At 44.8% G+C, this 15,973-nt stretch overlaps 1 protein-coding gene across 3 annotated transcripts in view; it reads right to left on the bottom strand.

The window, feature by feature from the left end:
- RAB3IP (RAB3A interacting protein) overlaps positions 1–15,973 on the bottom strand; it is a 44,312-nt gene that overhangs the window by 12,558 nt on the left and 15,781 nt on the right. For all 3 annotated transcript variants that reach the window (XM_083182533.1, XM_083182531.1, XM_083182532.1), the window contains exons 2-4: positions 9,662–9,925; positions 8,887–9,145; positions 7,753–7,848 (exon numbers count right to left, since the gene is read on the bottom strand). In XM_083182533.1, the coding sequence (XP_083038659.1) occupies positions 7,753–7,848; positions 8,887–9,145; positions 9,662–9,903 (597 nt within the window). In that variant the 5' untranslated portion in view covers positions 9,904–9,925. The remainder of the gene's footprint in view (positions 1–7,752; positions 7,849–8,886; positions 9,146–9,661; positions 9,926–15,973) is intronic.

Here is a 15,973-nt window from a genome sequence, read left to right as displayed (position 1 = left end):
TGCCGCTGCATCCTCCACCCCTGTCAGTGTGGACCAGATGATCGCCGATGTCTGAGGGCAGCGCAGGTGGCTCCTAGTGGATTACTGGTCAGGCTAAAGCACAAGGAGAGGCTGATGGTGCTGCAGATAGAACCAGAAGTGACAACATGGTACATCTTCACGGCAATCAGAGACTTCTTCCACCATCAGGAGATGACTTTTTCTCTTTCCGCCATTACCAATATTATTTTTGAATACTCCCAACCAGTCTGCAGTATACCCCCATGAGTATGAGTACCCCAGGTTGGGAACTGTTGCTCTAGTGCAGTGTTTTTCAACCACTGTGCCGTGGCACACTAGTGTGCCTTGAGCTGTTCTCAAGCGTGCCCCCAGATCTACAGATGCCCAAACCAGTTTACAGCCACCATCAGTTAAACTGTAATTTACTGGTCTCTTCTTTTCATGTAAAGGGTCAATGTATTTAATTTGTGTTACCTGTGGGGACCAGTGTGTTTGTTTTATATATGGGGCCAATAGGTTTGTTTTTTTTCCTGTGGGGACCACTGTGTTTTGCCCTGTGGGGATCTCATGGTGTGCCTTGGCAATTTTAAAATCTTATTTAGTGTGCCGCAAGGAGAAAAGGTTGAAAATCACTGCTCTAGTGTATAGCTGCAGAATTCAATAAATTTACTATAAGGATTTACCCCTGCTACTGCTACACATTTTTGTGCACTTCAGCTAGGTCCAATTATATGATTAGTGATGGCACCAGTACCCACACTGTAGTAGAGCAAGTGCAAAACCTTTCTGTATACCCTCCTGAAGAAAGTGAGGTACTGGAAGCATTCTGCACCTTTATCAAATTTGATTTTCCCCAAGAAACAAATGTTTTCATTGTTTTGTAGTTATCTTTTCACTATTTTTTCTGGTCTGTACTAGAATGTCAATAACTTTGGCATGTGTTTATTATGCAGTTAAAACTATACCATCAAAAAGAGAGTCACTATATATGGCTTCAAAACTAGTCTTGATGCGAAGGTCTGGCTAGAGAGGATTATGCCCCTTGTTCTCTAGGAAGATCACTTCTGGTTGAGAAGTTAATGACTTGAAGGTCCAAAATGAAACATACTGTAACTAGCATTTCTTCTGGTTTCCCTTATTATTAGTATTGATGCAAACTTAAGACATTTTTCTGGTCTTAATGTAGACCTTTTATTAGGGGTCAACTCAGGGCCGGTGTAAGGCTTCTCAGCACCTTTGGACAAAACTTCAACCTACTCAAGGTGGGCAAGTCCCAGCTTTCCCTGGAGGCCCTCTGCACCCTCCCCTTTGGCACCCACAACAGATTACAAGGAGGAGGGAGCAGCAAAGTAGGGAAGTATGCCTCAAGGGAAAGTATGGAGGTGAGGTCTTAGAAGTTCCACAGCCGCCACCTGCATTAAGTACAACAAGGATCCTCATAGACATTTTTGGTGCACCCCAGATCCTGGCGCCCTAGGCAGCTGCCTAAAGCTGTCTAATGGTAGAGCCGGCCCTGGGTCAACTAAGATGTAGTAACCCATACATCAGGGATGTCATGCAGTCTGCTTAAGAAAAACAACTAGGCAATGGAATTGTGATCTGAATAGAAAACACATTAGTTCACCTTGGGTTTGAGACTTCTGAATGTTTACAGCCAAGAAAAAAAAAAATGTTCTTGTAACCCAGTCGGGGATTCAGGGAGAGACTTATGAGTTCAGTAGCTTATGGGTGGATTTTCCACAAAGCACCATAAGCACCTGCCTAAAGCCTGTTGGGTCCCAAAGACCCCCATAAAGAAATGGCAGCCTGGAAGAGATATGCCCTTCACTGTCTATGGCAATGTCTCATCACGATCCGTACATGCCACAGGCACTAAGCTGGGAACATCATAGCTTTTACTGCGCATGTACCTTGACCCACCACACCACCAGCTTTGTGCGTCCACACTACAGATGCCACTTTACAGCAACCTTCTAATCTCTACCACTCTTTCAAGTTAGGCTTGTGGGCTGCATGTATATAGTAATGGAGAGGTGGCCCTCTGCCTTTATAGTACTAAAAGGAAAAAAAAAAACATAGGTGTAGGGTAATAAGTTTAGGTTATTAAACATAGGGTATAAAGGCTGGTGTTGCAGTTTGGGGATAGTGTATTAGGTTTAGAGTAGATGTTTGTGTTACCTTAATGGGGTTAGGATAAAGGGATTTTTGTAAGAACTTACCGTTCTAATCCCTTTCTCTGATATGGTCCTGGTGACACAGCTTCACATTGGGAAGTAGGAGGGTCCGTAGGAGCCAGGCACCTATCCTAAAGCTTTAGAGGGTAGGTTCCTCCCCTACTGCATCCCAGACTCTTCAGTTCAATCTTTCAAAGCCACTGGAATACATTTACTCAGTACAAACGCCTGCACACATTATATGCACATTTTTAAAAAATAACTTTTAACCATATAATATGACACATCATGAACCTGGCATACTTACTGAGCGTAAGGGAGGGATCGCTGTGTCACCAGGACCATATCAGATAAAGGGATTAGAACGGTAAGTTCTTACAAAAATCCCTTTTTCTCTTTCAATGGTCCTGGTGACACAGCTTCACAATGGGACGTTCCAGAGCCGGTCCTTTGGGTGGGTACGCTCAGGTCTGCAGCTCTCATCACTGCTCGCCCGAATGATGCGTCCTCCGACGCGAACTCATGGAACCTATAGAATTTGGCAAAGGTATAAGGTGTCAGGAAGTAAAATGACAAGGCCGAGATCTGTACTTTGAGTGACTGAAGGCTTAACCCGGAGGAAAAGCCATCCTGCAAAAACTCAATTTTGCCAATTTAAAGCGTGATGTGTGTGACTTCTGTCTTTCACACCATCGAATATAGGTCTTCCAGACCCTATAATAATTTGCAGAAGACACTGACTTTCTGGCTTTAATCATTGTGTTAACCACCGCCTCTGAGAATCCTTTATTCCTCAAAATGGCGGTTTCAACAACCAGGCCGTCAAAATTAATCGAGCTGAATCCAGATGGTTGAACGGTCCTTGCTTTAGAAGGTCTGACCTCAGAGGTAGACGCTGCAAGTTCACAGACAATCTCTAAAGCCTTGAGTACCAGGACCTCCTTGGCCAATCTGGGGCCACTAAAATTACTGGAATTGTCTGGGCCTGTATCTTTTTTAACACTCTTGCCAGCATTGGAACTGGCGGAAAAACATAAAGAAGATTCCCCTCCCAGGGAATAGTCATGGCATCCACTGCTTCTGCCAGTGGATCCCTCGTCATGGCATAAAACCTGGGCACCTGATGGTTGAACCTGGATGCCATCAGGTCCACATCCGGAGTACCCCACCTCAAGTGTAATCTGGTGAAATACTTGTGGGTTCAGGTTCCCCTTCCATCAGCTCCTCCCTTCTCAGGAAGTCAGCCTCTATATTCTCCACTCCTGGTATGAATATTGCTGATAATGCTGGAACATTCTGTTCCGCCCACAAGAAGATTCCGGACACCTCCCACATAGCCAGCTTGCTGCGTGTGCCTCCCTGGTGATTCAGATATGCCACAGCTGTGGCGTTGTCGGTCTGAATCCTTAAAGGGAGCCTCTGTAATCTTTCTCCCGCCAGAGAAATCACCTTCCACACAGCTCTCAGTTCCAAGATATTGATCGGCAAGGCAGACTCCTCTGGGGTCCACATGCCTTGCAGACGCAGGTCCAAGACTACTGCCCCCCAGTCTCTGAGACTGGCGTCGGAAGTGACTACCAGCCAGCTCCAGGACTGCAGGTACCGACCCCACTGAAGGGAATCCACCTCCGTCCACCATTTCAGGGAGGATCGAGTTTCTGAAGATAACACTATTTGTTCTGACTTCATGGTCTGAGTATTTCCTGACCAATTTGTCAGAATGTTCCACTGGAACACTCGAGAGTGGAACCTGGCAAACTGCAACGTCTCGAAAAACGCCACCATCTTCCCCAGCAGCTAGAGGCACCTCCATACTGATGTGCTCTGAGACCCGAGGATCTCCTGGACCAAGGCAGCCAGATCCCTGGCCTTTGCCTATGGTAGAAATACCCGATGTAGGTGGGTATCCAGAACAACTCCCAGGAATTGGAGTCTCTGTGACGGCACCAACTGAGACTTTTGTAAATTTAAAAGCAAGCCATGAGCCTGCAAAAACCCGATGGTTTCTGCCCAGTGACTCTTCAACATGTCTGCTGACTCCGCTTTGAACAGCAGGTCGTCCAAATATGGAATCACCGTGATTCCCCTCAGTCGAATCACAGCCGCCATTACAGACATTATTTTGGTGAATACCCTTGGCACTGTGGCCAGGCCGAAGAGCAACGCCTGGAATTGCAAGTGCAGGTCTCTTATCGCAAACCTCAATAGAGCCTGATGTTCTGGGTTGGATAAGAACATGAAGGTACACGTCCTGGACATCCATGGACACCAAAAATTCTCCCTGGTCCAGGCTTAGCAGCACTGACCTTAGAGACTCCATTTGAAATGGTCTACCCACAATGGGATATTTAATGACTTTAAATTGAGAATCGGTCTGAAAGACCCGTCTGGTATGGGCCCCAGAAACAGAGTGAAACAAAAGCCTTTTTTCCACTCCGCTCTGGGAACCGGGATCACCACACCCTTCTCTAAAAGAGAATGAGCCGCTCCCAAGAGAGCTGTACGGAGCTGAGCCTCCTTTGGTATTGGCGTGGGAATGAATCTTCTTGGAAGAAGACCTTTGAAGGGAATTCTGTAACCCTGGGTTATAATTTTTTAACACCCAAGAATCCCGGTCTAACATTGCCCATGCGTCTTTGAACAGTGTCAGACGTCCCCCCACCTTGACCACCGCCGGGCAAAACCCTTGGCAGTCATGCAGAGGGTTTGTCCTCTCCTTTTGGGTTTGGGTTCTTATGAAAGGAACCAGATTTAGACTTTGGGGCCTTGCCCCTGGAGGACTGAAACTTTCCCCTAAAGGGCTGCCCTCGAAAGGACGCACCTCCTCTAAGGGAGGGCCGAAAGGACGGCCTGAAAGCAGAAAACCTTGATGTCTGCTTGGCTGCAGGGGCTGGCAGGAAAGTACTTTTGCCACCTGTGGCCTGCTTAATAATCTCTTTCAGTTCCGAAGCAAATAACAGCTTTCCTTTAAAAGCTAATGCCTCTAAGGCTTTCTTAGACACATTATATGCCTCCCAAGCCTTAAGCCAGAGCACTCTCCTGGCATTTACAGACACTGTGGAAACTCTGGCAGCCATTTTGAGACCTTCCTCCTCAGACTCCAGTACATGCTCTGCAGCTGCTTTTAAGCTTCTCCGCAAGCAATAACACACACGGGTCAGCGTGTAAAATAGTGCACAAATTACTGGCCCACACGATCATGGCCTTAGAGACCCAGGCTGAAGCAATCAGAGGGCGTAGGGTGTATCCCACCCCTTCAAATATTGCCTTGAGGTTACCCTCCAGCTTTTTGTCTACGGGGTACTTAAACGCTGCTCCCCCTTGTACTGGTAGCACAGTGGCTTTTGACAAACGTGCCACAGAAGCATCTACCACTGGGACTTTTTTCCAGAGGTCAGCATGCACCTCAGGCATGGGGTACAGGCTTGAAAATCTTTTAGGCATCTGAAGCCTTTTATCAGGGGTTTTCCAGGCCCCTTTGCAGGGAAAGTAACAGTTTCTTTACGCTGTCTCTTAAAAAACACCCTTTGCAGGAGTTTTATCCTCCACAGACAAATTCAATGCCTGTTTAACAGCAGTAATAAAATCCTCCACCCCTGAGGCTGAGGACTCTTCAGAATCATCACCCTGCTCCCAGGGAATGTCTGAATACTCTCCTTCCTCATCAGCAGCTAACATGGCACTGAATAAGACCTTTCAGGGGTCCCCACAGAATCACCATCAAACTTGTCCAACAAGTAATTAAACCTGCTGAATCCCTTAGCAGTATCCTGCATAATAAGACAGGATCTGTCTGGATCAGAGGCAAGGAGCCAGAGGACTGCTGAGATAATGGCAATGGTCTAGGGGAAGTTACCAGCACATCACTCTGCCTGTCCAGCAATGCACCAAAGCATTAACAGACCTGCCCAGGGACTTGCCCACGCAGGTTCCGATAGCACTACCCTCTGGAGTTCACTCCCCATGGGTTTCACAGCAGCGCAAGAAATACATAAGCCCCCCCCTGGCAATCTGCTCAGGGACAAATTTCAGTGTACAACCACTGCAAGCGCTCAATGCATTTAAGGCTCCCTCCCCCAGAACTACAGACTGTTGCTCAGACATGATGTTCTCAAATATCACAGTCACAGTGCATTAAATATACAGGCATTATATACAGTGTACTCAGTCACTTAGCTGTCTGTAGTCTTCAGTATGGGGAAAGCGATGCCCAGGAAATCCAATCACTCTGTCAGGATCTGTAAGCCAGCTCAGCCCCGCTGCAAGCATTCCGAATGGCGCCAAATCAGAGTGAGGGAAGAGACCCAGTCCCTGCTGCTGCGGGGTCTGTGACTTTTGGCGTCAACCACCCCCAGACAGCCGCTCCCATTGCAGGATTTCCTAGTTCCAGTATCTCCCCCTCAGCTGGGGACCACTCGGAACATGCCTGTAACACACTGCTGTCCTCTCATATAGGAGCTCAGTGTGTAAGCTCCGCAGAAAATGGCCGCCGCCATCACGGAGCGCCTGTCCCCCATGATCCCCACCTAGCGTGAAGCCGGTTTTAGAGCGCTCCGGAGCCCAGGCAGCTTCTTAAAAGAAGCTGTAAGCGCTGCACAGGGAGGCCAGACAGCGTCTCCCCTGTGCACAGCGAGCTGACAGGACGCGCTTCTGTCAGCTCCTGCTGCGCTAGCAGTGTGAGGATTCACTAATGAGAATCCTCACACTGTGCCCACCTAGCTAGAATAAAAGTTAATAAAACAATAAAACCCCTAACTAACTCTAATTCTTCAGCTGCTCCAGCAGCCCTTTAGAATAGCACCCACTCCAGTGGGCACCTAACACGAACTGAAGAGTCTGGGATGCAGTAGGGGAGGAGCCTACCCTCTAAAGCTTTAGGATAGGTGCCTGGCTCCTACGGACCCTCCTACATCCCAATGTGAAGCTGTGTCACCAGGACCATTGAAAGAGAAATTTTGGTTGGTGAAGGGAGGGGGAGCCAAACTGGACCTGGAGAGCTACCAACAGTTGACGGTTTTCAGACCACCTAGCTGGTGTACAGGTGTAGTCATTATTAACGGTCACATTCTCAAACATGTGCTGCATTCATTCCTTACCGACACATTCTACAGAACCACAGGTGGCCTGGAAAACATGACCTGTTAGTAGATCTTGGGGACCAGTTTGGCCACCCCTGCTGTAGGGTTTAGCGGTTTGGGTTAAGGTTTAGGATAGAGTTAGGGTCAGTATTAGGATAGGGATGCTATCTGTCCTGGATTTATCCATATAAATATCCGTGTAAACAGTCTTAATCTGGGTACAGGCTAGGTATACATACAACAGTGTGTAGACAGCATCAGTCACACACAACATACAAGTGTATGACAGTCTGCTCATGCGTCCTGCAGTTCACTGCAATTAAAACATTTAGCAAAAAAAGAAAGGATGCCCAACGTTGGCAGAGCTGCACAGGACCTGGGCGGCTCACTCACTCTAGGCATCTCACACTCCATTTCCAGACCCAACTGCCACATTTGCAGTAGTATCTGATGATAAGGAATGCGAATGCTCATCTTTTTCAGTAAAAAGACCTACCTACCTCAAACAGACTGGCTGTCAACTCCTCCAGCTCCAGCCCCAGTTGGTCCCGCACTTTGGAAAGCCTTTCACATTCTTCATCTTTCAGTTTAAGCTCCTAGAAGTAAACACATAATATGAGACAAGGCCAAGAATTCAACTGACACCCCCCTCTCGTAGCATAGTTGTCGCAATGTGCTATATAAATAACATTACATTTAATTCTGTAGCCATAGCGAGCCATAATGACCACACACACACTAGGCAGCTTCTTTTACTTTTTTGCTGGGGGGGGGGCTCTTTAGATCAGGGCATTTTTCATCACATTCTTCTTCTGCAGCTCTTAATCAGTTGGCCCTTACCACACAGTCTATGGTAGTCTCTCTACCCCTCTGATGAGTTTCTCGTGGCTCTATTTCTAGCTCTCATCTATTCATTGGAATGGCAAATGTGGTTTCTGCCAAACCCAACTATACACCCCTCCCCCCCCCCCCCAGGTGAGAGCAGGAGATAAGATATGACTGCTCCTCCTGTCATCTACTGACCCTAACTGTCACTACATGACAATACACCATCCCCGGTGATCCTTCCCGCTCTCTCTGTAGAGGGCGTTACACTGCATTTAATTTCCATGAAATAACGTGAATGTTACGTAAGGTGGCAATACATTAATTTACATGAGGAAAAATTCTAGATCATGGTTTCAACATGCGGCCCTTCAGCTATAGCATGCCAGCACGTCTTGATGTCCTGTCACAGCTTTGCTATTAGGCCATGTTAAAGATGTGGCAGGTCATGCTTGTAAGGACATTTTCCATAATTGCTTGTGGGCTGCACCCACTGTCCTAGAGCTTCACAATGGCTGTGATAATAAATGTTACTCATTACATCATTAGGAGTATTCAATTATCTGCCAGATACCATTGCAAGGTCCTGTTTCGCACATTAATTGTTCAGTACAGTGAGCGACCTGCACTCACTTTACTGCACACCCCTACATGGTATCAGAAAAATAAATATTGTTGTGAATTGCCTACATGGGAGACACTTTCACAGTAAATCGCCAATTAATATGTGATCGATCATGAATTTGCTAGAAACAGACAGCCAATACTAAAAAAGAAATAAGCAACACAGGAGTAAATGTTCATATTACTCTTTGCGCTTTAGCAAGTTCCTCTTTGAGTCTCTCATATCCTTTCTCTCTGACTTCTAGTACAGATGGACTCCGCAAATGGGACAGGCTGTCTGTACTCCAGCCAAGGATATCATCTGGCCCATCCACAGAGTCTGTAACTGTAGCCCCCTGCAAAAACTCTCTCTCTGCACGACTGCTGTCCTTCCTCCGGCTGTGTTTGGGGGAACATGTCTGGCATCCAGAGGTAGAACAAGACAAAGTTTCCGTTAGACTGGTGCTGTAAATGACACAAAATATACAGACATGGTTTCAATTAAGTACTTAGAAAGCATGTTGAAGATACTCCGGCTTCTTTGAGATTAAAGCTAAAAAAATTTTTTTTAAAAAGAGTCAAACTTAAAATATAACCATATATTAAATACATATGCTCAAAACTATTGTTGAACAAAAAAAAGTTGCTAATAAGTCCACAAAAATATTTGTGCCAGAGGTTTCTGCTAGGCACCTAGATTTAAAGATACATTATGGACTACAGAAACACGGAAATATGCCTTCTTACAATTCAGCAGTGTTACATCATCTATAATAGTGATCTCATTGTATCCGACATACAATAGTGATCTAATACTAGCTGGTATAGGAGTCTCCAGCGAGGGGATACTATAACTTTTAGTTAAATAACAGATCTTAGTCTCCATCCACACACATCTGATCTAAATACAAAAATAAATCTATTATAATGTAAAAGCTCAAAACCTCTAATGTTTTTGCTTTTGGTTAACATGCAAATTACCTTATCGCTTTAATGTCCCGGCAATTTAAATGTCTTGGAGAAGAATACACTGGTTGTGTTGGAAGGTCTGACGCATTTAGTGTGTTTGGTTGCACGGAGTTTGAGTTGACACTTAAATGTCGGTAAAGAACTTTAGGTGAAGTTCTTGGTTCCTGAGGCTTTACATCAATAGCACCAATGTCCGGAGTTGTAGGTGAAGCAAGATTCACTTCATGAAAGCCTTCAAGGGGGTCACTGGCCATAGTAGAAGCATCAGTCACAATCCTGAAATAAACAGTGTTTAATGCAAAATGGTTTAGGCAACATTTAGCCTGGCACGATTTATAAAAAAAGATAAATGTGCACCGTGCAAGTGGCAGGAAATTTTGTTCTTGTACAGTATAAGTGAAATGGTTTTATAAGTCCCTGATCTATACTGCAGGCAAAACAAAGATCTGGTCTGAAAGCACCATCCCTGCTTGAGGAGCATACTACCGCCTCAGTAAATATAGCACTGTGCATACCTCCAGCCATAAGGAATGTGATTTGGTAGTACGAACAGACAAACTAAATTTTGTGTGTAGAGTTCTACATGGTTACTATTCCTGATCACATAACTTCAGTGTTCATACAGGTAGGCAGGCAGGCTATGCAATCTTTGCCAACTCTGTACTATTTACATACAATTCGTGCAATCTACATTCGATTTGCACTATACTGTATAGTCATTACTGCCCTGTCTACCTGGGTTTCGATTTGTGCTGTCCTGGGAGTGTGCATCGGGATCGCAAGGTGCATGTACCTTAGTCAAAATCTAATGTCAAATCTCACCGTGTGTACACAGCAGAAGTTAAAAAAAAAAAAAAGAAAAAAGTTCTGAGTAAGATTAAAAATATTAAGAAAAATAATGTGCCCTAATGCTCTGGTAATGCCTCAACCTGCTGGGCGTCCTGTGCCGTATTGCAAGGTATAACAGCATGCGTTAAAAGAATCCAGATTTTTTAAACAAGGATGTCTGGTCCACCTTGAGTATCCTAATTTGGCCACTTCTTTCCTGAAATATTACACTAATATAACAAAACAATGAGGACAAAAAACATGGTACATATTATACATTGTTAGATCAGTAGTCAACCATTTGCATATAGGAATGCCCAACGTTTGAGAACACTGGACGTTCTTATGCTAATAGTCGATGATGTGGGTGCGGAGGCAGCTGACAGAACTAGATGTCTGCTGCCTGCCCATTTCCCCCCGAGTGTTCACGCATATAATAAATTACTTCAGTCACTTTTATATTGCGTGTGCCTTCGCCATCATTCGATGGTTGGGCGTATACTGCAAGGATGCGAATGGATGTTACTTTGTAACATCCGTTCGTAAGCACTGCGTGCGAATCCTCCTTGTGAATGGATGGCGGCCAGCCACCATTCGCAAGGCGGGGTGTGGCTGACTCAAAAGGGTGCGAATTCGCATCCGAAAGAGTTAACCAGAATGACCCCATATGTATCACTGGAAAAAGAGCAATACACAAATTTTGCAGACTCAAAAAAGGGACAGATTTCCTTGGGCAAAATGATCTACAAGGTCTGCACTGAACAGAAATATTTCTTAATAGTTTGGGATACAAAAGGTCATATGTAAATCTCCATTATAGAACAGTTCATAAGAGAATATGGACAAAACACTTTGTGTAAAGCCAAGTATGTAATATATCATTATATAAAATGTGCCCATTCTGGTTACTATTCAAATAAAGAAAAGAACAGAACAGACATGGAGAAAGTGTGTGTGGCAGTGGCTGGCGCACTGGAGGAAAAGTTATTTTAGAACATCACTTTCAATACTAGAAAGAAATATAAAACAGTGGGGACATTAACATATATAACAGATATTTGTTGCTCTCCTCTTCAAATACAGAAAAAAAAAAAGATGTCTCTAAAAAGAAGAAAACAAAAATAACTATTACAGTTTAAAATGATTCTGGTCAGATAGTTAAAATTACATAAACTCAGTCTCCATATTAAAAGAATACCAGTTCTAACTCGCATCACTGCTTACTTATTTTGACTAGGAATATTTGAATGCTTTTTGAAAGAAACTTCTAGTTACCCATAATTAAACTAGATATTATTATAACAATAAGCTACAAATGTTAACCCTTTGAGTGCCAACAACTCTGAGAGAGATATGAAAAATAGCTGCTAAAAACGCAAGCGTCGCTAACATTTTTTATATTGATTCAAGTAAATGTAAAGGATTCAAGTTGTGTAAAAAAAAAAAAAAAAAAAAAAAAAAAAGAGGATTATATTTCCTATATAAAAACGTACAATTACAGGTCATTATGATGAATAAAAATGTTCCCTTGCCAATTTTCACACCAATTTTGAGAAATTCACTTGGCACTCAAAGGGTTAATAGAAGTTGTCAAATAATGCAAGTCTAAGGTTGCAGTAATTTAGAATTGAGAATTATCTTCTCAACAGAAAAGCAAAAACCTGCCCTTTGCAAGGGTAGAATTACATGACATTGAATGAAAGCAAATAGGAGACCGGCTACTCATACATGTTTAATGCTTTTTTAGTGGGGAGCTTTAAGTAGGAATACAAAGAGAAAGATGGTACGTATAATGTACAACAGTTGCTAAGTAGTAGAAAAGAATTGTAGCACAGATGCCAGAGGTCTCATGGAACAACTTTCCAATATTGTGCAAAAGACCCACAAAATAATTATTGGAATTACCTCACAAGTCTAAAAAAAAAACCGAAAAACTAGTTTCTAATTTGCACTATATAAAATATGTTTGCTTATTTTTTAAAAAACAACATAAAACATTGAAACAGCAAGGTAATCATTAAACAGTTGTTTGGGTACATAAGATTGTACATACTAAACGGATTACAAACCACACAATCTTACCAATGCAAATGGTCTTGAATTCCCTGTCATAGGGTAACTTAGTCCAATGTATAAAGGCCCCCATACACTATGCAATTTGGGCACGATTTCACCTGATTCGGATGAATCGGGCCGTGAAATCGGCCCAAATCGCACTTGTAGACGTCCCATGTGCATCAGATCGGGGTCAGGAGGTTGGACGGGCTGCACATAAGTTTTGCTAAATCTTATGTGCAGCCTGGCCCCGGAGCCGTGCGGGGGATGGCAGCTGGTGGGGGGGCTAATAGAGAGCCGAACAGGGGGAGGCTGCATTGGGAGCTGGCAGGGGGAAGCTGAGGTGACAGCGGGAGCAGGGCGCCGGGCAGGGAGAACTTGAAGACGCTGGCTGCCAGGCAGCGGTGGGAGCCGGGAGGAACAGATAACTTGAAAAAACAAACAAAAAAAAAAACGCCCATACAGAGGACTAGGAAGCCATTGATTGGCTGAGAGAGGTCTCAGCCAATCAATGGCTTGCTAGTCATCTATATGGGTGTTTTGTTTTTTTTCACGTTAGCTGTTCCTCCCGGATCCCGCCGCTGCCCGGCAGCCATCATTTTCAAGTTCTGCCCGGCGCCCTGCTCCTGCTGTCACATCACCGCAACAGCTTCCTCCTGCCCGGCTCCTTATGCAGCCTCCCCCTGCTCGGTTCTCTATTAGCCGGCATCCCCCGCAGCTCCCCGGAGACTGCATATGATAAATCCATGCGATTTATCATATGTAAACCTTGGCACATCAAGTGTCTAATCATGTGTCCCCCTCCCGGGGAGCTGCAGGGGAAATCAGATCGGACTAATGTATGTGGGGCCTTAAGACTTTTAATGGAAAGATGGTATAGTTTTATTTGCTGTCACTACCTCCTCCAACTCTCAATAATGAAAAAAAATTCCCATGACTCTGGAGACACTTAGGGCCGTATTCAATGTGGCCTGCAAGTGGTTTAAATGGCGATAATTGCCAAAAACAAGCCACCGTCGCTGGTTAACCCTGCGCCAGCCGCTCAACCTATTCAGCGTTCTGGTGAATCCTCGCTGTCAGAGGATGGCGAGGATTCCCCCAAAAAGCAAGTTTCGCAGCTAATGCAGGGAGCCCGCTGCATTTAGCCACAAGCCTTGCTGTTTTGTCAGCCGCACACTCCGCTTCCACGTGTAGCACGCTGTTTCCACATGAAAAAGTGAGGTGGAAACGGCGCAAGCAGGGGGTCAGTTGAATACTGCCCACAATAGTATGAATGAGCATCACTGTAGCACTTGGTATCTTACTGTACTGGTCATTATTTTTACTGAAGTTTTTATAGTGGGTTTTACTGCAACTAAAGAAAATCGGGTCTGGGTCATTCGGTCGACCAAATTTAGGTCGACATAGCTAAAACCGACAGGGTTGCAAGATCGACAATCAAAAGGTCAACGTGAGTTTCACATTTTTGTCCCTAATGTTGACATGCACACTGGCTAAGTGTACCGGGTCCCCTCGCCATGCTTCAGGCACAGTATTTTATTCTCCCACGATACCATAATGGATAGGAGGGTATGAAATACCACCAGTCCACATGTCGGCACCAGAAAAAAATGTGAAAAACTCACGTCAACCTATTTCACGTCTCGACCCAAGCTGTATAAACCTTCAGCGGTCGCATGTTGACCTAAATGGGGTGGACCTAGTGACCGTATCCCAGATCATCTTACTGCACATTATTGATATGCATACAATACCGACCACTGAGGCTGAAAGTTTGCATCTTACTGGTCAGAACTAGCAAGGTTTTATCTCTGGCAAATAGAGATACACAAACACTTGCATAATATATTCTCTAGAGCAGGCATGTCCAACGTTGGCCCTCCAGATGTTTTGAAACTACACATCCCAGCATGCTTTGCAATAGTTTTAGCATTCTCTAATAGCAAAACTGTGGCAAAGCATGCTGGGACGTGTAGTTTCACAACATCTGGAGGGCCAACGTTGGACATGCCTGCTCTAGAGGTACACAGACACTGACAGAATAGAGAATTCTGTCTGGCATATTATATAGATATACCGTACACATACACTGGCATAATATATTGTATAGATATACATAGACACTGGCATAAACTATCCTAGAAGCCATTATTGCTGGCAAAGTACATCATACTGTGCATTCACACTTCTATTCTTGACAAAGAGGGGCATAAGCACTGCTATTTTATAACGGAAGCACTGGTATATTACAGTTTGATATACAATGATACTGGCAAATTAAATCAGTATCATTACTAACACTGTATAAGAGGAGGGCCGCTGTATTACAAGTGGATATGCATAAAGAAATTCTATAATGTCTGTACAGGACTGTTTGATGCCTTGTAAAACATGTACACACGTCTAGAAGACTCGCGTGTTATTATTCACAAGACTAAATAGTAAGATTAAAGAAGAAATTATCCAAATGCTTTAGAAGTGTAAAAGATGTCTGCTGAGAAGATCAGCATCTGCCTAAGACAATGGGCAGGGCAGCTTAGAACTTCATTGGCAACAAGGCAGATGCTTTGTTGCCAATGAAGTTCTCGTCTGCCCTGCCCATTGTCTTAGAACAGTGGCGTCAAACTCATGGCCCTCCACCTGTTGTGGAACTACACATCCCAGCATGCCTTGCCACAGATTTTATATAATGGATTGCTAAACGGTGGCAGGACAGGCTGGGACATGTAGTTCGACAACAGCTGGAGAGCCATGAGTTTGGCACCACGGTCTTAGAATATTACCAATGATACAGCAGCTCCTTTCAGGTCACAGTTTAGTAAAAGCATCACAGACACAGTAATTTGCCTGTGTTGTGCTACTGACATCACCTTCAGTTAAAATACTTTAACCCCTTCCCGACATTTGACGTACATTTACGTCATGGCCGGGATGTACTTCCCGACACATGGCATAAATGTACGTCATGACTTTAAACTGTCACTGCGTCTCGAGACGCAGTGACAGAGGGACGATGTCTGCTGTCCCTGACAGCAGACATGTCCCTGCATGCCCAGGGGGGGCTGCGATGTCGCCCCCCCGTCGGCGATCGCTGTGATTGGCTGTTCAGTGTGAACAGCCATTCACAGCGTTTTCCTGTGTTACCAGCGAATCAGACGCTCGGTAACACAGGTGTCAATCACCGCCGGGCGTCAGGGGGCATGAGGGGGTCATCGGTGACGATGACACCTCACCCCACCCTCACCCCACCTGCCCCCAAGGCTGTGATTGGTCCGTGGGACCCACGGACCAATCACAGCCAAGGCGCGACATTTAAACTAACGGTGACTGCGCTGCAGACGCCATTCCGGTCTGGAATAGCGTGCAGAGCGGTCACCGTGCCTATCTGCCGTGATACTGACCTGATCCTTGCTAATACTTACCTGATCCTTGCAAATACCT

Source organism: Crinia signifera, chromosome 4 (genome assembly GCF_055691185.1).
Source record: "Crinia signifera chromosome 4, ASM5569118v1, whole genome shotgun sequence".
Taxonomy (NCBI): domain Eukaryota; kingdom Metazoa; phylum Chordata; class Amphibia; order Anura; family Myobatrachidae; genus Crinia; species Crinia signifera.
The sequence above is the reverse complement of the archived record's forward strand: the minus strand, read 5'-3'. Positions and strand labels throughout refer to the sequence as shown.